Source organism: Ursus maritimus, unplaced genomic scaffold (genome assembly GCF_017311325.1).
Source record: "Ursus maritimus isolate PB19 unplaced genomic scaffold, ASM1731132v1 scaffold_1, whole genome shotgun sequence".
Taxonomy (NCBI): domain Eukaryota; kingdom Metazoa; phylum Chordata; class Mammalia; order Carnivora; family Ursidae; genus Ursus; species Ursus maritimus.
This window is the reverse complement of record NW_024423343.1, coordinates 57,599,891-57,624,849: the sequence shown is the minus strand read 5'-3', so window position 1 is coordinate 57,624,849 and position 24,959 is coordinate 57,599,891. Positions and strand designations below refer to the sequence as shown.

Genomic DNA, 24,959 nt, shown 5'->3' with positions numbered 1-24,959 from the left:
CTCCAGCTGGCAAGGAGCCCACCACTGATTGGAAGAGGCGAGATCGATGAATGGCTATAGTACAGAGTGATTTTCTTTTTAACATCATCGTGCACATCATGCAGTGGGGGCACACTGTGTGCACTGAAGGCAGATGCAGAAATGGGTCAGAGAGGGTCTTAAGGTCTTTTTGGTAGAAGTGAGGCTTCAACTAAAATTTTACAACCATTAGGAATTATTTGATGGGAGAAGACATGGAAGGCAAAAGGAATAGCACATGCAAAAACTCAGAAGCCCCAAGCCACGAACACACAAGGACTCTCCTTTGGGTTAGTTCCTATGGGATCTCACAGCTCACCTCGAGCAGCTCCGCCTCTGGACTTAGCATGAAGCGGGTAGACTGGTGTGGTGAGAGTTAAGGCCAGTACAGTGGCTGGCAACCTGTACGAGAGCTATCCGAAGTGCTAAACCAAGGAGTTCAAAGAGTTTTAAGCAGAGAGTAGATGGGATCAGATTTCTGTTTTTAAAAGATCTCTTAGAAGCACAGGGGAGGATGAACTGGAAAGGACCAGGCTAACGTGAGAAAGACTGGGAGCGGGAAATGCAGACAACCCGGTTAAAGGGGACGAGGAGAGAGGTGATGATGACAGTGCCATGTAAGTGCCAAGAGTCCAAGGACTCTGAGACGGAACTGACCAGACTGGGTCACCCGCAGGAAATGGGGTGGGGGAGGGGGAGGAGCCAGGATGGTGTCGAGGAGCTGGACAGACGATGTTATAATGTAACAGATAAAAGTGAAATATACAAAGTGGATGTAATGGCACAGTGCTAAAAGTCGAAAGAAGTCACTGGGGTGGATGAGGTCAACCAGGAAAAGCTTTTTTGGAAGGGGTGGATTTTGAAATGAGGCTTGAAGAGGTTCATGGTCATTTGCAAATAATTTCCTGAATATAATATTTAAAGCTTATGCTTAGAGTACTTCTTTCTAAAGAGCTCAGGTTATTTCATAAATATCATCTCATTTATCCCCCTGGCATTTCTGTGAGATGCATAAGGTACAGTGTTGTCATCACTGATCAGGACATAAGAGCAAGAGGAAATGTGTGAGCAGCCTTAGGTGAGGCGAGGACAGAGCTCCGACTAGAAATTACATCTTTATCCTTACCTTCTTCTTAAACATGGGCTAGCTCTCATACCTGATCCAAGATATTTAAGCCATCTGTAAATTTTCATCAGATTAATCCTAGAATAAATTACTGTCCAGTTCTAAACCTACATACCCCAGCATTATGAAATATTTTCCCAAAAATGTGCTTTGAATTGAAATTCCAATTCCCCACATGAAAACCTTGTTACCTTGACCTTTAAAGGTACAACCCAAGGAAAAAAAGATATCCTCAAAATCCCAACTAACTGAGTTCTCATAAACCCATCTTCACAGAAAAAGTGAAGCCTTTCTGTGACTAGAATAAGTTACAAGAGGACACTGGCGCTTTGCAAGTTCTCTCCAAACCTGGGTTTGCATGGCAGGGAGATCGGCTTGACCGTTTGTTTCGCCTTTTCTTTTACAAATAAAACAAAAGATGCGTTCTAGTTACAGCCACTGGGAAGAATATAGGACAGTGACTTTATCATGAAAATAGCTACATTTTCCCATTGCATCTGAGAAGGCCCACCAGCTCAACGACCACTTGAAACTGGTATGTTGTTTCAGCAACTGGCCTACTAGGAGGAGAGAAAGAAAATATGACCTTGGACACAAATATACAAATACATGAAGAGGAAAAAGCCTTTTGTTGAAAGACTGTCAGCCTTTTGTTCTAAGAATTCAGATACAATTCTTTTTCTTAGCCTCATTTTACAACCAGATGGATTTTGGCACAAAAGTGAGGTTGATTTGTTCAACTGAGGAAAACCTTTCACATTTGAGTGTCTATATGCCGGATAGAGTGGCCAAGTGCCACTACATGCCACCTTGCTGTGATCCGTCTTCCTGCTGCACCCTCTGGAGAGCAGGACCTCAGCAGGCAAAAGCCCCATACATACTTTGAGAATTCTCACACAAACAAAGTAGGCTTTTTTTCTTTCTTTTGTGAGACAAACTGGCAGGGAAAATATGATCAGACCAAAGGTTTCACTGGCAATTTAAATTAACAGTAAGTGAGAATGGGTTCTACTCATGTATATCACCCATTTCTAAAGAGTAAATTATTAATTTAAATAATGCTATATGTTGAGGCAATCCTGAAGTTTTAACAGTGGAACTGGCAGAAATGGGGTCTTTCTCAACTCAAAATTTTCCTGTGCTCAGGCTTGAAATGCTTGATAATTATTATTATTTCATACCTCTGCCAGACAGTGTGGTAAGTGCTTTACAAACATTTTTCTCATGTAATTGTTACAAGCTGCCATCCCAGGGAGTGTCATCCCTATACTGTGTCCAGGAGGAACTGAGGAAGGGAGAGAGAAAATTCCCTATCCAGAGGCCCCACCTAGTTAGGGGCAGATCAAGTCCAAGGACTCAACCACTTGTCATAATCCCCTTTCTGGAAAGTATCATCATCCCCCCAAATAGGCATATTGGTAATAAAAAGATAATTTGGGGGACACTTAATACTAAATTACCACTTTTTATTTTGTGTGGGAAATGCCTTGCATTTTGTAATCTAAGGCCTTCGACTTCACACAAAAGGAAAAAGGCTTCCAGAATCTCAGATAGCTCCATGCACCACACACACACACACACACACCCGCCCCCGGGGTGGCGACCACCCTTTTTTACTGACATATTCAACTCCATAGAGTTTATTATTATATCTCGTATAAACTCGCCAGTCAACAATATTGATTCTCAAATTGCCAAGGAATAAACTATCAAATCACCCAGCAGTTTTCTCCCCAAGAAACTTTCTGAGACTGTGTCATAAAAATTCAAAAGCAGGGTTAGGAAGGAACTACCTGGGGAATCATGCATTCCTGTGCGCGCTGGACAGTCACCGACTTTGCCCCTTGTGGCCCAAGTCCTTCCTCTCCCCAGGGAGGCGCGGAAACCTACGGGTCTAAGCTGAAAGCTGAACGCCCCGACAGTCAGGGGACAGGCCTGGGAAACACCCCCGTGTCTCCAGCGGACCCTGAAAGACAGGCGCCTGGACTCTGGTACTTCCTACCAGAGGGCCATCGCTTCTGATTTTCTTTTGAGCGGAATTCTGAAAGAGCAAGTGAATGGGAAAGAGAAAGTAAGAGGAGCATCTTGAAGGTGTGGAAGGGGAACAAGGGCCCCCATCAGAGCGGAAGGCTTTACCGGGCGGCGCTGTCCCCCGGGCTCCCTCTGCGCGGGCCACACGCAGCCTGGCCCCCACGCCTCTCCAGAAGCAATTCGGTCCGTAGTTCTGCACCTCTGGTCGTTTCACCGAGAGGTTAGAAGCAGGTTTAGAAGCCCTGCGTTATTGCAAATACTTCCCACCTACTATCGTGCTTTTAGGTCTTTATTAGTGGATTGTGTATAAAATGTTGCGTTTAATAAACTTAATTGAATCTCCAGGCCCTTTCTCAGAGTACTGTAAATATCAAAAACTGTCAAATATGGCTTTTTTCCCCCTCTATTGTGTAATTTTTATAAGTGTACAGATAAACATGAATAAAATAACAGGGCACAAAGAAAAGGATTTTGTAAGGAAGTAAAAGCCAACACTTTTTGTAAATTTCACAACAGCTACAAGCAGTGCTTTACATTGATATATCTTGCATTTATTACAAATGTGGTGTAAGGAAGTTTATTTCCCATGATCAACTATTTTTCAGGGGGAAAAAATATATGTACACATACACGTTGGTGTGCCTGAGTGTATGAGCCTTCAGTGGCAGAGTTCTAGAAGAAATACAACTTTTAATGGACCTGGAAGCAGCAAATGCAGCTCAGAATCTGACTGCACGAGTTGCTGCGATTCCTAATCACAATGGGGCTCTACTTCCCCAAACGGGTCAAGCCACCGCCTACAGAACCAGAGCAGAGACGCTCAGCACATACTTGCTGACAGACTGGTAGTCACATGTAGAAACGGCACACCAGAAAATGTCTCACAATGGGAGAAAACAGCCCTGACCTGCGGTGTTTGCAGATCTCTATGGTAGAAATATTTTCACCCTGGCCAATTTCGAGTTACCAATCTGATGCCGCTGAACTTGAAGCTGGGAAGAGGTATGAGCCACCAGCACGTGACGGCAGTTCCAGCACACCACTGGATCACTCGTGGTCTTCTTAAGACCCTGAATTTAAGATAGGGAACAGCAAGGAAGTCTACATGATAAAACACAGGTCTGACTATGTGACAAACACGTTACTGTTGGTGTCTAGCTGTAACAATATGTGTAATCAGCTCACGGAGAAGTCCAGTTTCCTAGTGAAGCCGGAGTTGGCTCAGACTTCCTTCGGATGCCACTGGCTGATATAGATACACTGACCGTATGTATGGATCAAAAATTAGGATTTGAGTTTGTAAAGAGTAAGAACAGACTTAATGGAGACAGAGAAACAAAATTTCAATTTGTGATTGTTTAAAATGTTCCAACAGTCATAGTTGTTGACTCCATGATGACAGGCACAGTTGATCCTAAGAGAGGACATCTTTGCTTTTAGGAGCAGATTTTCAAAGCCACTGAGGATCACTGCACAGAGAAGATCTTGATAACTCACAATAACTTGTGTTTCCGGAACCAAAAATTAGGTATTGAGAATAATTAACTATAATAGGGACTGATTATTTGCAATCAAATTAAAATCACTGCATCAGAAAAACAAAGATGTATGACAACTCTATCAGTCCTGGACATCACTGGTAAACAGTGCCTACTAACTAGGCCAGCGTTGTGGCATTGTTTTTTTTTTTTCCAAAATCGTAATTGTTGGCATCACCTCTGAAGTCATGGGAAGGGAGGAGAATTTAGCAAACTGTTTTAATATTTTTGAGTGTCCTGGATAAAAGTCAATTTGCAGCCCAGTGGCCAGCATTTAAAAAAAGTTTACACAGTAATTAGGTAAGCTAGAACACCTTCTATATTGGTTAAGAAACTCAGTCTTAAGAATAGATTCTTAATTATTCAAAAATCAATAGCAAGACTGTTTTTTTCCCAAGATGAATACCTAGTACCTTCCAATTCTAAATAGAATTTAAAAACCCCCAAAAAACCCTAAAACGAGAAAGCCCTTTCCAAACATGGCAGCTAACATCCAAACCATTTCAGGTAGTCAAGTGTGTCACGCATCATATGAAAGTATGTCTCCATTGATTTCTTTTCCTTTATTTTAACAGCATCCCTAAAGTCCCTTTTTCATACATAACTCCAATAACAAGCCCCCAAAAGGCAATATAACAACCTTATCTCTACTGGTGTCTAGTTGGCACCAATCTGCCCTGACCTTAGACACAAGCCATTGTTAAGGGTATAACGCATTTACATATTTTGCAATAAAACATCAGTTATTTGCATTACTGTGTCAAGTTTTATTTGATTCTTTCACCTAAAAATGACTCATTTTCCTTTCTTGTATTTTAAAAACCAACTACTCTAAGCTTGTTTGAGAATAATCAAAAATTGCCCATTTAGCTAGAAGTCATTTTCTTTTCAAAAGGCAAATGTTATTTAATCTTTCAGCTGTTCATTGTGCCATCATAAATACTTTCTTTTCAGCACAGTTGTGGGGACTGAAATGAGCCCGCTAATTGCCTCCCATTCCGACTGACATGTGGTGGTTTAGTGGAAAGAGAACACAGCGGGGAGAAGGAAATAGAAGGCTGAGAAAATGAGAGCTAATTATTTTCACTGCCTCATGTCAGGCTCTGTGTCAGCCTTGTTTTTACAAACTGGAAGGTTGAGCACTAAATAAAACAAACCGGCGTCATGTTTTTATATACTGGCAGTGTCATGGAAGCAGCTGCACATCTCAAAGACAATATAATGCCTGCGTTCGCATGGACACCATCTGACAGACACTGTGAGCCACGGCTAATGAGGACATCACAGTGGTGCCAAGTGAAAGGTGCTGAATTATGTATGATTCTTCATCAGTACAGCAATAGTCCTGTACATCATTATGAGACATTGTTTTGCTGAAGAGATTAAAACATTCTTAGTTCCAGACCCTGCAACCTATACGCGCTGAAAGAGGTTATTAATGGAATTTTTAGGGAGAGCTTCTTGTAGGTTTCTTTTTGGTTGAAAAACACATCTCGTGGGACAAAGCCGCGATGGGTCATGACACCGTATAGATAAAGAAGAGAAGCAAATTAACCGTACTTGCATTATCTTCTTTTTAAAGGCAGCATAATAAAATAGAGAGTAGCGGGCTTATCCATAATGATAAATAACCCAGGTGCTATCACGGGATGTTCCGCTCTCCTGCCTTTAAAACAGCAGGTTTCAGCAGCTGAGCTACATAATAGCAACGCACGGAAAGGAGCCTTCGGAGGCCTAAATCATCAACATCTTACTACTTTTAATACCAGCATGACCAACAGTTCCACCGCATTTTTTATTTCATCTTACGCTACTTCTTACATTTTCCGACACAGTCACCTGCTAGGAGACTGTTTCCCTTTCTCCCCTCTTGAATCTTAAAAAGTTTATTCCGACTTCTGTTTTATATTTTAAAATGTTTCCTCCATACAGGCCTAAGGTGGAGGGACCTCTTTGCTAGAATCCTGAGCAATCTCTGGTGATATTTCTTTTTCTCCATCTGTGGGGGGCAGGGGAGACGGAAGGGGGAAGACAGAGATGGGATTTTAAAACTCAATGTCTTTACCATTAGACTAGGCATGCCCAGGACCTAAATTCCGGCCCCGGCGCAGCTAAGTGAACTTGACGCAAATCTCTGCATTTTTCTGAGCCTCAGTCTACTCATCTGTAAAATGGAGATAGGGCTATCTGCAACAGGGTAAGGCTGGAAGGATTAAGTAACATGGACAAATCTCAAAACCACCATGCCGAGTGAAAGAAGCCAAACAAATACAAGTGCTTACTGTCAAGTTCCAATTTGGTCAGGTTCTGGAGCGGGCAAAATGAATCTATGGTGATAGAAATGGGAAGAGTGGGCACCTCCACTTGTGCGGGGAGCATCCGCTGGGAAGGGACATGAGGAAACTTTCTAGGGTAGTGGGAATATCTAGTTAGTTTGGGTGGTTACGCTGGTGCATAGAGTTGTCAAAATTCATCAACTGGTACACTTAAAAATCTGAGCATTTTATTGTTTGCAAAGTATATACCACCTCAATAAAAAATATATCAAAATTTTTTTTGTTTGTAATCTGCAGGTAGAAGTGATCTCTAGGAGCCTGAAAGTCTAATGTGGGGTCTGTTTCCCTCTGAAATATCCTGAATAATCTTGGCCCTAGATTCTTTAAGGTTTATCTATAGTGTTCATATTTGTAAGAGAGAGTGAGCAACTGATTGATTGTTGTCCCTGAACTGCCTAGAACTTGAAACAATATTTAAAGTTAATTTCTGTGCTATCTTCAATCCCTTTTTCTAATAGCAAAATTTACCTCTATATGGATCATTTCTTTGTACTCCCTCCCTTCCTTCCATCTTTTTTTTTGGGGGGGGGTGGGAGGGAGAAGGGATGTCTATGTTTGGCATCACTTGTACTAGCTTGGAACTCCAAAGAATTTTAAACAGCTTGCAAAGAATGTAATAGTGATTTCTCACAAAGAGATACTTAAACTAGCATTAACTGAGTGTTGTTTAGGGTTTTATCTTCACAGTGTTAAGAGTTTCTGTTTTACTTGGCCAGTAATCTTAATTCAGAAAATTTTTTAACAAAATTGGCAATGCAGAAGTGGTGCAAATGGAATGCTTTCTCCTCCTCCATTAACCACACTTGCTTCTAAAATTATCCAGGTATTTCAGCAGCTGCTCAGATAAATAGTACATATCCTGGGCACCCAACAGCACTGTCATTCTTTTCATCAGTTTCAAATGCAAAAACTCCCCTCTTCCCTACAAAATTCCATTCATTTCTCGTAGATTTGCACCGAGAGGCAGATGATCCAGTTAGTGGAAAGGTTTGGATAGCCCTTTTTTGCTACTCAAAGCAAAGAACATCCCAGGGCCCAGCACTGCTCCTGCACCAGTGCCTTTTTCCTACTGATTAGTAGTAGCATTCCCTCGAAATGTGCACCAAGATACAAATTTGAAGAGTGAGAACGTTCTCTTGGGAGGGAATCTAGCTATGAAATAAAACAATCCACGGTAGTCGGACCTGTCCCCACGATCCGCTTGTGCAACTAGATGGGAGCAGGTTGTTTCTGGTTTGGAGAGTGGAAGTCATGCCTAGCTACACAGCCTGAGCCAGGGCTGGAGGAGAGTGTTGGTGATTCCAAATACTGGCCAGATAAATCAAGGAAAGGAGCAGACAGACAGACAGACAGTGGAATGGCAGCATCTGCACTTTTAATGAGGATCTTTTTCAATAACGGTGGCGGGGAAATATGCTATGTTGGGCTTATTAGAGACTGAGCATTTCAGTCTCTGCCATGGAGACTTACAAAGGAATTCACCAAGATAATCTGGACGGTTTGTTGACTCTGCAAGACAGAACTCCTCTGTGCTGTAATTCTTAGCTTTGTACCCATAACAAGGAAAAGTTCAGGACGCAGAAAAGACTGAGGGTTTGGAAACCTGCTCGTTATAGCAGCCAAGAGACCATCCAGCATCAAGCCTGAACTCCACCACTTGCTGTCTATGTGATCTTGCTCAAATTACCTCATCTCTCTATGCTTCAGTTTCCTCGGTAAGACAGGGCTCTTGGGCTGTCAATCACCTCTCATAGCCATTTCCTCCAGACATCCACTGGTGCCCATTGGTAGGGCTGCATTAGGATCTGTGGAAGCAGGAAAGGGCGGAACTGGTGCTTATATAATCCATCTGTGTCGGAAGATACAAGTTCCTTCCCTCTTCTATTTATTTCATATGACCAGTCCTTGTTATGTTGCCACTGGCCACACCTTTTTTTGCAACACTGATACGTTCCTTGGCACCAGACTTATTCAGTATCCTCTGGATCCCCAAACTCCTGCCCAAGTAAGATGCTCTGACCCAGCCCGCCTGCTCTGGCTGGATCCCTTTTCTAAATACGCTGTACCGTCCTGCCTGTCAAAGCGCACTCAACTTCTGGCCAAGTCCCAATCTTAGATGGTTACTGGACGGTGGGCTGGCTAGTCTGATAAACTCACTGGAGCTGTGCTGGGGACTAATATTGCAACAATAATTATAATTGCTCCTTTGCAAGCTCCTCATTTGGCTCTGGCACTGTGCTGAGTACTTTATTTACATTATCTCATTTCATCCTCACACAACACAATAACCCACTTGTGAATAAAAAACACAGAGATTCAAACAGGTGGTATATTGGCTAAGGGTGGGGGGAGTGACAAAACTGGGATTCAAGCTCAGGGAGTTGGACTTTAACTGTCCTCTTTTCACGTCATGCCCTGCTACTCCTCCAGTAACGGCTTAATGTATTTTCCTTTTCGATATTATTTGTATCTTAATTATCATCGACACTTTAAACCAAACGAGAAAGGAACGGGGCCATTTCAGACTGCCAGGGGTGAAATGGTTTTGGAAAAGGAGTCCACTGAGACTCCCGTGGGCTCTGAGAATACAGAGTTGTCTGCTTTTGATTTCTGTCTGTCAGGATTTGAGAGTTGTTCTCGAGACGTCCACAGTGACTCTTGAATGTTTCCGATTCAAAAATCAATACCCATGTTTCTGTCACTCACATCAGGCCAAAATCAATAGTTCACCCTGGTAAAAGTGAATGGTTTTTAAATCCAAGCCCACATTCCCACTACCCGGTCTCTACCAAGAAACGGAAAAGGTAGCAATTTTGCATGTAAGACTGTAAATTAGGCTCATAAATATGCACAGTTGTTACTTTTAGTGATGTTATTGATGATTTAGTTCACCTTACTGTTATGAAAACCTTTTCAATGATCGATTGGTCAAGAACTCATTACATGGCATCCTGTCTCAGTTGGGTCCTGTGGAATTCAATACCTTGTTTAAATCCTGGTAGCTGTGAGCAACGCTCATTGACAATTTAATGACTCGATGTGTAGTAAAAATGCCAGGAGTACCTGAGGGTAATAAGAAATTGAGCAGAATTTAAAGAATTCCATGACTTCATTTGTGGGTTACTTAACTAGGTAACAATGAAATCATAGATGCCCTGAAAAAAACTAGCAATTATGTCAGGGCACTGACAGATTAGGTTAATAATTTAGGTGAACACAGCAAATTCTCTTCCTTTCCCACCCAGCTTTGTAATTTAACGAAATGGATAATGCTCCCCTTGTCTTATAATGCCTTTGAGTATCGTTTTATTGCTTCTGCACTATCTTTTAGGGTGCAGGTAAAAGCCTTTCTTTCAGATAAGAGAAAACATGTGAAAAGTAAAAGGTCTGTAACCTTATTACGGGGATCCTTGTTTTTCCAAGTTGGACTCTGGGGAACAGGGAAGCAGTTGCTGCAGGGGAGGACCTGTCACCACTTGCTTTTTTGGTTGTATTAGCCAGATATCCTCTAGTCCTTCTCCCACTCGCCTGTTGTCGATAGCTAGTCCCATGGTGGAGCTCTGAAAACCAACCAGTGAGTACATCCTGCCACCCGTCCCAACTGCCCTTCCCTCTTGGTAACTCCTCCAACTTTGGAGCCAGGCAGCCTTGTGCTATTATAACCTCACCTCCACCACTTACTGGCCAGGAAGCCCTGCGAAAGTTCCTTATTTATCTGAGCCTCATTTTTCCTCACCTAATGGGAAAGTAAAGCTAACTTGCAGGGTTACTGTGGATATCGAACAAAATAGCACCATGTCAGTACCCAGCAGATGCCTGGAGCAGATGAAGCACTCCACAAATGTGAGTTCCCACCTGTCAGCCCCTTCTCAACAGAGAGCTGCTCTGAGCCTGTGCACAGTAGGGTCTGCCCGCCGGCCTGAGGTCAAGGAGAGTTCTCGGGCTGTGAGGTAGGAGAGTGGAGCAGAGGGAATCGGGCATTTCCACCCAACCTGAGGTCTTTCACTTGTGATTTGACTCACTTAATTCCAAAACTGGACAGGCAAAAGAAAAAGATAGAAGTAAAATTCATCTTTTCTAAGGCTTTTTATTCTAGCCACTGCTTGAGAAGGCTCTTGCCATTTCAGAGAAGAGCAATCATGACTCCAAACAGTCATTATCCTGCCCAGTTATCTCAGGGCCCACGTTGCCGGGGCAGCGGTGGCTCCAAAACAAAGAAATACTGAGAGATTTGTCCATTCTGAGCGACTAATTTGACTTACGTTGGCCGAGAGCTCGGTTTTCACGTTATTGAATAGACCTTTTCCTTCACTAATTGGCTCTCCGTCTTGTGAATGTGGCTGGGCAAAGAGGGTCATTCCCCTCAGGCATGGGCCCTGCTTGGTTCTGCAATTTGTCTAGAAGCTTTCTTAAAACATTGAGCTCCCCCAGCCTCCTGTTGAAGCCAACAGGTTTTCAACAGCCTCTTTGTTAGTGTTTTTCCATAATAATTTTGTCTGAGCTTGCTCAGGAGACATTCCAGGTCTACTTCTATGAGAGCATTTTCTAGTTTCAGCATGTAAGGTACTTGGTACATTATCCTTAACCTCTCAGAATCCTTCATTCTTCAAATAACATGAGAGAAGGTGAATTTATGGTCCAGGGGTCCAACTGGGTGCAAAGACATGGCTTATTTTTCCTTTTAATTGCACACACAGTGTTTGTCCCCCCACATTTTTATTATTAAATTATTCATACAGCAAAGTTAAAAAATATTTATAGTGAACCCTCCTGTACCCGCCTCCTAGATTCAGCCACTAACATTTTATTCTACTTGCCTTATCACATATCTATCACTCTAGCCATATATCAATCAATCCTTATTTTTTGATGCATTTCAAAGTAATCTGCAGACATTAGTACATTTCCTATTCTACTTGCCTTATCACATATCTGTCCATCTATCACTCTAGTCATATATCAATCCTTATTTTTTGATGCATTTCAAAGTAATCTGCAGACAGCAGTACACTACACATACCTCAGTATATTAGAATTCAATAAGAAGTACACACATCTTAAGTATACAATCACTGAGTTTTGACAAGTGCATATGCCTATGTAACCCAAACCCCTATGAAGAGTGTTAGCACCCCCAGAAAGTCTCATCATGCCCCTTCCCACTCAATCCCCATCTGCAGAAGCAAACCCTTTTCTGAATGTTTTCCACCATAGATTGGTTTTATCTGTTCTAGAATGTTATATGAACGGAATTCTTTGTATGTTATTTTTTTGGTATGAGACTTCACTCACTATAATGTTTCTGAGATTTAGCCATGTTGCTGCATCAGTGATTTGTTCCTTTGCATTACTAAGTAACATTCCATTCTACAAATATATCACACCCATTCCCCTAAGGATGAACACCTGGCCTATTTCTGGGGTTTTGTTTTGTTTTGGGGGGGGGTTGGCTATTATGGTAAAGCTGCTCAGAACAACACTGTACAAGTCTTTTTTCATTCCTCTTGGGTAAATACCTAGGAGTTGAATTTCTGGTCATCGAATAGATGTTTATATATACAGATATATGTTCACAGTAAATTGCCAAAACTTCCCCGAGGTGATTGTACCATTCACACTTCTACCAGCAATCCAGTAGCTCCAAATCCTGGCCAACATTTGATGTTATCAATCTTAGCCATTTGGTGGGCATATAGTGGTATCTCATTGTGGTGACATTTTAATTCACATTCCCCTGACTAATGACGTAGAGCACTTTTTTACTACAGAGTGGTTTTACTGAAAATTTAACATCATTTAAAAAATCTAGAGGTTTCACATAAAAATCCAGATATCCAGCTTTTCATGAAACCTCAAAGGACCTAGCAAGACTGAGCTCATATTCCCACATGGAGACAATCAACAGAAGCTGAGTGGCTGTCCCTTTAGGGCAGATGCCCTTTAGCCCCCAGTGTCCTAACCCTCCCACAACTCCCCAACACATGGGCCAGTTATCAGTCACCATATATCACGTTTGCAGTTTTCCTTCCTGTTAAGAGGAAAGTGAGCTATTTCTTGAGCCTATATTACTATCAATACTGGAAAAGTGAAAGTTAGATCAAGAGGGCCTTATATTTCAAAATGGGAAGTCCACATTTCTCTGTGTGAATGAAAAAATATTCTAACAAACAATGTTTAATATGTAAATTAAATGGGTCTACTTTGAAAGATTACAATTTAGGGCTCTATAATGAAACTGCCTGGCTTTACTCATTTTTATTATCTGCCTGGCTCCTTTAGGACTTTGAGTTTGCAACTCCTGTGACAGCACATTTACATTGATGAATTATGTCTCAAGACTGCACTAACCGGGGGTTATTTTGATATATAAAAAGATTTAATTTCATGTCATTTTTTCAAAAAAGGAAAAAAAATACTTCAATAATATTTCATTCAGAAAACTTCGTGTTATAAAACATTGAAACTAAAACAAATTGTTTCAATTTCTGAAATTCTATAATTTTGCTTTTAATTCCAGGATTGTAAGTGGAAAATGTATATGGAGATGGATGGGGATGAAATTGCAATAACCTACATCAAAGATGTGACATTCAACACTAACCTACCCGATGCAGAGATTTTAAAGATGACAAAGGTAGGGTTCTATTTACGGCTTAAAAGCTTTTTTGAATTCACAGATATCAAACAAAGACATTAAAATCCCCCAGCAGTGTGCTTTTGTGCTTGTCGATGTTCACATCAGCTCGGCCTCAAGCTGGCTGTTGAAAGGCACATTTTATTTAGCAGATTGAGATCATAATAGTTTTTTGTTAAAATTCCACTTATGCTGTGTGAACTAAAAAGTACCACCAAAAAAGTGTCCTTTAATTTTTTAAAAAACTTTCTTCTTTATTTCTTTACACTTACTCCATCACTTACTAAAGGAAAGAAAATGGCAATCATGAAAATATTTACCTCAACTTTGGGGTCATTTTAAACTTTGAAACACTTGGAAGGAAGAAGGCTTTCTTGTCTTCAATTCTTGAAGGACTGAGGGGAGGTTATTCATGAAGCACATGTCGATGTCTTGTTGGCTTCCTGGAGTTCACACCTCGAGCCACAGAGTACCTCACTACTTTAGGGCCCGTGGTAGAAGTACATCCAGTACAACAGAGAAGACAGACTCCGAGAAATGCTTAGCTTCTCCCAAAATGGAAAAAAAAAGCCAATACTGAAAAAATACATATGAGACTTCAACAGAAGGTCAACAACTCAGGTAACTAACCATGATATCCATTGGACAGTCACTCAAAACTTCACGTAAGCCATTCTTGAGTATCCTATGAACGGTGTATTTGGTTTCAGTGAAGAAAATGGGGTTTGTAGCAAAGAAGAACCTGGGTACAAACACAAGTGGAGAAGTGAAGAGTCTTCAAAACCACAGCATTAGACTTGCAAATGTGTTCCTTCCTAGGCATAAGATTGCTAAGCATCCAAGTCCTTTTAATTTACAAGTGTATTCATCCAGTCGATTGATTTGATATTCATTGTTGGAATCTTCTGAGTAACTGGGAGTTATTTCAATGGTGTTATTTATCTGTAAAGGTTATGCTCTGGTTTTAACTTTCCCTGATTCTGTTGGGACATACTATGTTTTTATGTCTTGAAAACTGGACAGATGCTTGCTCTTTCTGCCCAACCTATGCCATTTAAAAGCAAGATCCTAGTCCTTGCCTGCTAACAGAAGGAAGCTGCTCACAGCAAAAATGACAGGGTAGAGTTGTAAACCCAAATACAGGTGTTTCTGGTATAATGCCACATATGCACTTCCAGGGAAGCACATCTTCTGCAACATCACACACCAACATTAACTGGGGTTATAGGAAAAATAGGATTGGGACAGACCATTCAAAATCTGTAGAACTTTTTAATATTGACAGAATCATAACAATCCTCATTTAAAAAAGAGGAGGAAAGAAAAAAAAAAAAAAGAGAGAGAGAGCCCAGTTAAATCACTACCACATGTGCTTTGTACCCATCTCAAGCCCAGTCGGTCATTTATAACCTTAAAGCTAGAATGCAGGGAGGGAGGGTGGTTAAGAGAGTGGAGATTCACTTATAATAAGGACCATTTTCATCAAAACTAAAATAGGACCCAAGGTGTCAGGGTGAAAAAGTTTCCTTCTACCCTTCTAAGTTCTTTTGTTAGTCTGCTAATTAAAATGGCACAAGACAGATTAACAGGAGGAGAATTTAATTTTGTACATACAGGAGCCCCAATGATAGACTCAAGGGCAAGTCAGGCAGTTTAGGCTTATGTGCCATCTTGAGCTAAGGAATGAGCCAGGGGCCTGGGGCTTCAAAGGGGAGGAAGGCAATTCACAGGAAGATAAGAAGAGCAGATGTTTGATAATTAGAAGCTTGCCATGCCATGCAGATAGGTCTTTCAGATAAAAGTTATCTCTGATAATAGCTCTCTTTCTGGGCCAGGTGCCCTATCTAAATTCTTTTAGGCAGTTACAGGAGAGGTAGAAGTTTTTCTTGAGTCTGCTGGGTTTTGATGGCCTTAAGCTAAAAATATAATACATATGCCAGAGTGACATGTTTTGGGGTGACATATTCTCCCCTTGAAAGGCATAGGCTTCTTCATTAACCCTTTGTTTTAATACAGTGGGGAAATGTCGCCACAGTTTCATCTGCACACACAGCCCGATAGCTGGACGGCCAGAAACAGGGAAAAGCAGAGTAGTTGTTGAAGCCACTAACTCAGGGGCTGCTTGCACTCAAGGAAGGCACATTGGGGTATACATTGTTAAGACTTTCTCTTAAATATGAGAAAACTTTCTACTGATACTTTAAAACATTAGCGTGAATAAATGACCTAATGATAGGTTGAGCAGTATATTGGAGAAGAGAAGACGGTGGGACTAAGACTAGCTGTTTATAATTATAGAAAAAGATGTCTTATGAAAACCAACACCCATAACATTAGCATGTTGTGAGTAATCACATGTGAACCAACAACATGACTTTCATGATAATCTGACACTATGCCCCATTTGCCAATTGCATATGGCACAGCTGGCCTCAAAGACATTCTATAGCAGGGAAGGCTCTACATCATCCTAACTTTTGTTTTTCAGCCCCCATTTGTAATGGAGAAGTGGACTGTAGGAATACTGGAAAATCAGACTGTAGAATGCACTGTCACCTATGAGGTAAGCTTGGTGCTGGGGAGGGGTGGGGTGCTGGTGGCTTTACCATCAGCTTCTCAGTGGGAATTTATTTGCTCCCTCGTAGGGCTTAAAATTGGAAGAGAAACTACTTAACCAACATGAATATGGGAAGATTAATATAATTACTCTAACAAAATGTTGGTAAGGAAAGAGAACAGGATATTCTTACCTAGATAAAGACTGAGGTGGTAATTCACCCATTCATTGGTTAATGACCGAACATCTTCCACATGCGATGTCACGTGTTATGTACTGGGGGAGACCAAACAGTGACCAAAACAGTTTTGCCTTCTTGGTGCTTAGAAGTTAGGGGTGAGGGTAGATCAGGGATTCTTCATAAGGACAAAGCAAAGCTTCTACTATCACCTGGCAGGCAGAGAGGTCTATTATCAAAAACAGATTCTAAATATTTCATATATAGAAAAATAGAAAAACTGACACTTTAAGAAAATATGCTATTAAAATTAAAATTCAGGGGCGCCTGGGTGGCTCAGTCATTAAGCGTCTGCCTTCAGCTCAGGGCATGATCCCGGGGTTCTGGGATTGAGCCCCACATCAGGTTCCTCCGCTGGGAGCCTGCTTCTTCCTCTCCCACTCCCCTGCTTGTGTTCCCTCTCTCACTGGCTGTCTCTATGTCTGTCAAATAAATAAATAAAGTCTTTAAAATAATAATAATAATAAAATTCATGTATTTAGCAAATACCTACTGACAGTTACTGTTCTATGATTAGGATAGACGAAATCTATACTCTCTCTTGAGGTTTATATTCAAGTGGGAGGAGACTGATAATATCTGATTCATTCATTCATTCAATTATTCATTCGGGAAACATTTAGTAAGGGTTCACCATGACCTAGGCACTGTAATAGAAGCTTACACTTGTCTTCCCTCATTAACCTCGTATACATACTGAAAGATAGGGAGCGCTAGCTCATTTGGCAGGTAGGGAAAACCGGCTCAGAGAGATGGAAGGAAGTCCTGAGGTTTGGGGTAGTCAGTGACAGTCAGTGGAGTCACGCCCAGGTTCTCAGACTGTAAATCCAATTTCCACTCTTACTCAGCTGTCATACTCGTTCCCTTCCCAGAAGTAAGATGAAGGAAATCAGTCTCAAATTGGACTCCATGCACCGCTGCGTTGTGACAGTGTTCTGAGTTGCCAGATTAGCTTTGATTCGGCATTAGAAATACAAACCCTGGCCACTCCGCTTATCCAGGGTGACCTGATGCTGGAAGCCAATGAGTATTACAGCAGTTACTTATCTTCACCAGCCAGCGAGCACAGCTTATCAGGGATGAGGTGCCTGAGAAACAGCATTAATTGTCAAAGTGTTGCCTGTAGGATATAAAACCTAAATGAGAACAGTTAATTGGAATCTAGACTATTCTGGAATCTGTAGACCAGTCCCCACGGTGCAGGACAAGCCTTCTTTTTAGTAACTAGAAGAGTTCTAACAGCCAGATTTCATCTCTGCCTTAGTTGTAGAGACACACCACACCAAATTCTCTTCTCCTGTCTCTCTCCTTCTTCCTCCTCCTCCTCCTCCTCATGATCTGTGATGACGTGCTACTTGTGTCTGTATTGGTCACTTCAGAGTTTTTTTAAACGTATTTTCATAATCATATTGAAGCCTGAGAGGCTCTTGAACCTGATCTGTGACACCTGGTGATGAAGGGTTTCAGGACAAGAAGGTGGTATGTCTCGATCTGCTGTCCTCTCCTTTCTCTAGTCCTTTTTCTTAACTTCCTATCCTGTCTCACTTTTGCACCTGTTACTGTGCACCCTCCACGGGGATAATTAGTCCACCACACTGCCCGCAGTCACCCAGTTACCCGGATGATCTGAGGCAGTCATGGGCAAGATAGTGGTCAGATATTTATGTATTCAGATCTGTCTTCAAGTACTTTAAACAGAAGTTGTTTTTCATTTCTTGGTAAACAGAGAGGTAATCTGAGATTTGCCAAACAGAATACATTCTGAGGGAAGACAACCATGTTTTGAACTACTATGTAACCCACTAAGGAATAAAGTGGTTAAAACTTTCCTTTTAACCCAAGTACCATATGTAGGCAAACTGTACAAATATGTCGCCTAATGCATTATGGTAATAGTGTTGTAAGGGGTTAAACTGAAGTGACATGATAACCTGATTTTCTTTTCTATTTTATAAACATGAGCATTTGGTTGTGAGTCTCTCTCTCTCTCTCTTTTTTAGAGTGATGTTCGAGCCCCAAAGAGCACTAAGCACATCCACTCAATTCAGTGGAGTAGAATGAAACCTCAGGACGAAGTGAAAGCTGTCCAACTTGCCATTCAGACATTATTGCCCAGCTCAGAGGGCAACTCTAGAAGCAGGTCGGACTCAAGTAAGTGAGACGTGTGCTACACTCCAAAAACTTGAATATCAAATTCTCATACCCGGGATAAGTGCCAGTCTGTGAATAGACATAGACTTCTAATATAAGACTTCCTTCTTTTATTTTTAGAATATTGGTTTTATAAACAGACTATATGGACAGTAGTATTTATGGACTTATAAATATGAGCATATTACAATAAAATTCAGTATTTGGATAACTATGATAAAAGATGAAATCTGATGATTATGTTTATTGAGAATACATATGTATATTTATATACATATATATTTAGTTTCCAAAATTGTAGACAGGGATATGAATCTTCTGAGTCCAGCAAACATTCTATGAAACCAAAGGAATCACTGGGGCAATTTCTTGAGTCCTGAACACCACGGATACATCAAAGCAAAAGAATGATGGGGGAAGGGAGGGAGGGAGGAAAGGGGGGAGGAGAGGGGAGAAAAAAAGGTAAGGAGGGATAGAGAAAAAGAAAACATGAAATGAATATGATGGACAGTGGTGACAGTAATTACAGATGCTATACTGAAGCGAATTAGAAATTACATAGGGGAAGACCAGCTGACTTGCTGTTAAATTGGTCGTTACTTGGTAGATTCAGGGAAGACGTCCTGACCTTCACCTTTGCAGGCCCAGAAACTCAGTACAACCCAGAGATAGGCTCTGCAGGACTACAACAAGCTTAACAGATGTGTGAGAGTTGGATGCATAAACCCCCATGCAATTCACTTTTTCCCCAAGAGAAATTCACCTGTCAAATGAACCAGAAGTACGCGTTTTCTGATCAGTGCATTATTTTTCCCAATAAGAAAATGGACCTGAAAAGCCACATCAGAAGGTTCTTTGGTGGCATGGAAACAAAGTACCCCTATGGGTAGTGTCACTGTGTTATGAGAACCTAGCTAATGTGTCCTCTACTGTAGGACAGGCTTGTCAAGCTCACCAGGACTTCTATGTCCACCAGCCGGGGGGCCCAGAATCCTGGGCGGTACTCAAAACTCACCAACAAATTTTTGACAGCACGTTGGACCTGCCTACCTTTGTCAACACAGTTGATTTGCTTATTTTCTTTCACAATCATGAGAAGACATTCTGGCCACCATGACTGAACTGGAGTCTGTACCAAGCCTTCTCAGCCACAAACACATTTTCACACACCTCTTTACGGCATGCTGTTTCTACACCTGACTAACCCATATAATAGGTGTTGATTCTCACAAGCACAGAGCACTGCATTTCTAAGTTCTTTTATTTGCTAATTCAACCATCTTGTCTTGCATGCCTCCTATCATGCCTTTAAAAGGACTTATTATAATAATTTTCTCCTCCCAGTGAATTCATATTTATAGGGCACATTTTACTTCTGTAGGGCTTTCATAGCCATGATCCTATTTGATCCCTAAAACACTCTTGTGAAATCTGTGGGGGTCTTCTCTCTCCACTTCTGCTGTATTTTTCTCTTTTACTAAAAGCTGGTTTTCTGTTTCCCAGCCCACATGACACAAAATAGGTGCCAGCGGCCTCCAAGTTCACAGAGTTCAAATCCCACCACTGGGAGAATCACCAAATACTTTATCAGTCCCAATTCCAGATTCCCCGGAGTAAGACTTATTTGTGCTGTTTTTGTCCAAGCATTCTCCTCTGGACCAATTAATTCTGTCAGCAGGAGGACGTGGCGGTAGGTGGCAGTACCCAACGGGGGAGGCAGGTGGTGCACTGAACTGTAGCCATGTGGGTGGAGACAGGCTAGGGACATTCCCCAAAGAGGACAATGGGCAGAGGTCTAACAAATGTCCTGTACCTCTCTGAAATCTAAATCTTTTGGGAGAAAGCAAATTACTTCTCTAAGAGCGTTAGGAATGGTCAAAACCCTTCTGTCTCCCAGTCGAATGGCTTTGGCTCAACCTTTCCCTCTGATTATGATTAACAGGAGAGGTTGCAGGATAAAAGGAGGGCGTGACCTCCCTTTGGCTTACCCCAGTTTTAGCTAGTTTGCTTCCCTTCCTTCTTCCTCATATTTCTTTTTCCCTTTTGATATATAAACTCAAAGGACACCACCTGGATCAGTTAGGATATATTTTTTTAGCACCAAGTAACAGAAAATCCAACTTCCACTGGCTTCCTCCCAAATGGACCAAAGTGTAATCCCAGGAACATCAGCCTCAGGATCAATAGGAACTTGTTAGAAATGCAAATTCTCAAGCCCAACCCCAGACCTGATGAGTCAGAAACTAGGGGGTAGGGACCAGCAAAGAAGGCATTCTAAAGTTCTGAAACCACAGGTTTTAACTATAATAAAATGTGCTATCTTCTGTAGAAGTCCAGAAGGTCAGGCACAGTAAGAGCAGCTGGTTCCTCCACGTTAAGGACATGGAACAAACCTTTCCTTCTTTCCACTCTGCCACCCTCAGTCTGCTGCCTTTGCTTGTGGCCTGGCTCCTCCGCATTCACAGCCATCGGGTAAAGATATGGCAATGTGTAGAGGACATGAGGAGCCGATGACTCTCCTGCTCTCTTGTTGGGGGGTGAGAAAGACTTGCCTATACACCCCCAGCAGATGATCCCTGGGGTTGCTTTGGCCAGAAACTGAGCAACGTGTCCACTCCCACCCAAGACATCACTGCATCTGGCTCAGGCCAATCAAAGTCTGCCACTAGAGCCACAATGTGGTCAGCTTCCCCCTGTGCACATGGCTCCACGTGGCGGTCGAACACCAAACAAAATCAGGGCTCTGTTAGAAGCTACAATTTCAGAGACGTCAAGGGGAAGGCAAGAAGGCCCAATGGTTGGGTGAAGCTGTGAGGAATGTCTGGGCACAGAAGGTCACCTGTATCAGGACAAGTCGCTTGCCTCAGAGGTGTGGTCCGCTGTGGGGAGCAGTGAGGGGGGCTGCTTGCTGGAGAGAGAAGTGAGCATGCTCTGTCCCTCTCCAGAAGCTCTGTCTGACAAGCATGGTGAGAGCGGCTCAGGGAGGACTAGGAGGGAACTCAAGGAAGTGGCTGATACGAGTCAGGCCCTGGAGAAGGTGGAAAAGATCCAAGGTGCGGGCTTGCTTATTCACTGAAACAGAGCTTAGGAAATGGGTCTTGTTTATTTACCATTTTCTGTAACCTTCTCTTCCTGTTTGCCATGAAGTTTCATTTTTCATGGAAAAAAACATTTCTTATTCCTGAACCTCAGAATCTCTCCTCTGGAGATGTGAGCTGTTTTTCCTCCAAACAATCTCCGGCTGTCTCAACGGCTGGGACCCAATTTCTTTCATCTGCATTAGGGTTCTTGAGGATTTAAAAGTGCCTGCTGGCAAAAAAACTTTCATTTACTAAACATGCCCCTACAATCCAAACACATGCAAACAGCAACTTCTAGAGTGATGACATGGCTAAGTGGGAAGAAGTTGGGATTTAGATACAGAAGGACCTGGAATTATTAGCTGAGTGACCGTGGCCAAGTTACCAGACTTCCTAAGCTTCAGTCTCCTGGTTCACGGAGTAAGATTATTAGTACTTACCCTGAGACCATTGAGAGGAGTGAATGAGATCATGTATGTCAAGCTTCTGGAACGAGGTCAAGCATATAGCGTATACTCAGTGCAAATACCCTTATTAAGAAGTATTTATAATAATAAAGGAAATGTCCTTATACCTAGCCTGGAATTTCTATGAATGGTAAAGTTTGGAGCATCCCAAGCAGGCTTGAATTATCTTGAGACAGGCTTATGAATTAGGCATGCAGCTTTTACTGTGGCTTAAAAGCTGCTCATTTCCATTTCCTCCGCAGGTGCTGATCGCCAGTGGCTGGATACTCTGAGGTTGCGGCAGATTGCATCCAATACTTCTTTACAGCGTTCCCAGAGCAATCCCATTCTGGGGTCACAATTCTTCCCATATTTCAATGACCAGGATTCCTATGCTGCTGCTGTACGGCGGACCCAGGTGCCCATTAAGTATCAACAGATTACACCCATAAACCAATCCAGAAGCTCCTCTCCTACTCAGTATGGACTGACCAAAAACTTCTCTTCTCTACATCTCAACTCCAGGGACAGTGGCTTTTCCAGTCTTCCAACTGACAGCTCTTTAGAGAGGGGTCGATACTCAGACAGAAGCAAGAACAAATATGATCGTGGTAGCGTATCACTCAATTCTTCTCCAAGGGGAAGGTACAGTGGGAAAAGTCAGCATTCCACACCTTCACGAGAAAGATATTCTGGAAAATTCTATAGGGTTTCTCAGTCAGCACTCAATACTCAGCAGTCACCTGACTTCAAGAGAAGCCCAAATGACTGCCATCGACCCAGGACCATACCAGGGATGCCTTTACACCCTGAGACTGACTCAAGAGCCAGCGAAGAGGAGAGCAAAGTCAGCGAGGGAGGATGGACAAAGGTGGAATACCGTAAGAAACCTCACAGGCCCTCTCCTGCCAAGACTAACAGGGAAAGAGCCAGAGGAAACTACCGTGGAAGGAGAAACTTTTGATGAATTGAACTGGATGATGAACTAGATGAGTTTTCCTAAATAGGCTCTTTTCTTTCATAATTTCCCTTTTTTTTTTTAAAGATGTAATGGATTTTGATAATATGATACCCTCAGACAGGATTAACAAAAAGACAACTTTTCCATTTTTGGATTTAGGAAATACCTTCTAATTGAGACTACAGCCAAACCAGAGATAAAATGGTGGATGTTGGTTGCCCAAGGATGATAACGAGACTTAAACGTAACTGTACATATCCCTCACCCCTGATTTAACATTTTGAGAGGAGGGAATATACCACCTTATTTCCCTAACCACTGCCATTCTGGTTAGCAGGGCCTGGACTAGGATGATGTTAAGTGAGGGTCCTTGTCTTAGGTGCAAAATTTAAGGGGACACCAGAAAGCTCAGTAATCGAGATATGTAATATTCTAATGCAATATTTAAATAAATGAAAATTAATGCAAAAAAATCTGTGATAAACAAAAAATCAAAATTCTCCATAAATATAGGATCAGTATTACTGATTTTTTCCTCTTGTTTAAGGCTCCAGTATGGCTTGGCAAAGCACTGTTACTGATCCTGTCTATTAAGAATTTTGATATTTTGTTCATCATGAATTTTTGCATTAATTTTTAAAATATTGCATTAAAATATCATTTATCTTGATTACTGAGGTGTTGGAGGTTTCTTGTTGTTTTTCTTGAGGCCTCCTTAAATTCTGTGCCTGAGGCAAGTGCCTCACTTGACACTGCTGGTTAGTATTTATTTTGGTAAGGTATTTGGATTTTTATCATGGTCAGAACTGAAGTGATCTGGCTTGTCATCATTTTTAGGCAATAAAAAAGGTTATTGAACTTAATGTTGATTATGATGCATATCTCTTTCATTAAGACCCATCAGAAACCAAAGATCTAAAGTTGCCTAGGAGATTTGTGGTTACTGCTTTCCCAAAGCTCCCAGGGACTGCTTTTGAATATTATTTTCTACATTTTACCAAAGGAGGAGCAAAGAGGAAAACACAACAGTCCCTAAAGACCTCCCGGAATGTCAGAAATCTAAAATCTGAAAGAAGACAGATAGAGAGCAGGATAGTAACGTCACAAGCCAAAGAAACTTAAAATTACCAACATCCTTGTTAGAGCAAGACAGTAAATACCATCCTTGCAGCAAGAAAGCTCTAAGCAGCTGGGGGGAAGGAGGTAAATGGTGCAGGTGGGAGGAAACTGCCTGCAGCTTAGGGCAGGAATTGTGAGATCCAACTTAGGAAATTCTTCATACTTTACCAATCGAAAAGTCAGGAGGTAACAAACTCGTATGTCAAATAAATAAATGTCTTTCAATATATTCTGAGATTCTGTTCAATATTCACTAACCCTGAATATCAAGTGTCCTTTGCCCTGCACAGGATTCTCAACGCTCTGTAGAAATTCGAATGACACACTGGTCATTCCGTGGGGTTGAGTTCTCTTCCACAGAAACCAGTCATCAAACCTGAGCAAATGTTCCCAGGGTAGCTGCTGAGCTCTGATACAGTGCTTGGGGCCTGGTGGGGGAAACTGTATTTGGGAAGCATTAAAGTCAAGGTTATAGGAAATGACCTTTATTTACAAGGGAAGTTGTGACCTAAATGTTGATTCGACACCTCTGTTTTCTAAGTTGTAGTACATGTTTGCCATCTGCATTCATAAGCAAAAACAATGCGGAGTAGTAAAATCAGAGGGCAAGGTCCTCTTTTCCATCGTGCATAACCCATGTCTCTAAGGTTGAAAGTTCCACCGTGATCCTTTCTCACAAAGCTTATAGCAACTACAGTCTGTTTTCAATTATTTTCTTCTTGTC

At 41.8% G+C, this 24,959-nt stretch overlaps 1 protein-coding gene across 2 annotated transcripts in view; it reads left to right on the top strand.

Moving 5' to 3' along the window:
• Nucleotides 1–24,464, top strand: part of MAP3K20 (mitogen-activated protein kinase kinase kinase 20) — a 168,867-nt gene extending 144,403 nt beyond the window's left edge. For both annotated transcript variants that reach the window (XM_040643848.1, XM_040643843.1), the window contains exons 17-20: nt 13,567–13,683; nt 16,172–16,246; nt 18,479–18,629; nt 22,419–24,464. In XM_040643848.1, coding sequence (XP_040499782.1) covers nt 13,567–13,683; nt 16,172–16,246; nt 18,479–18,629; nt 22,419–23,119 — 1,044 coding nt within the window. In that variant the 3' untranslated portion in view covers nt 23,120–24,464. The remainder of the gene's footprint in view (nt 1–13,566; nt 13,684–16,171; nt 16,247–18,478; nt 18,630–22,418) is intronic.
• The last annotated feature ends 495 nt before the right edge of the window (nt 24,465–24,959 follow it).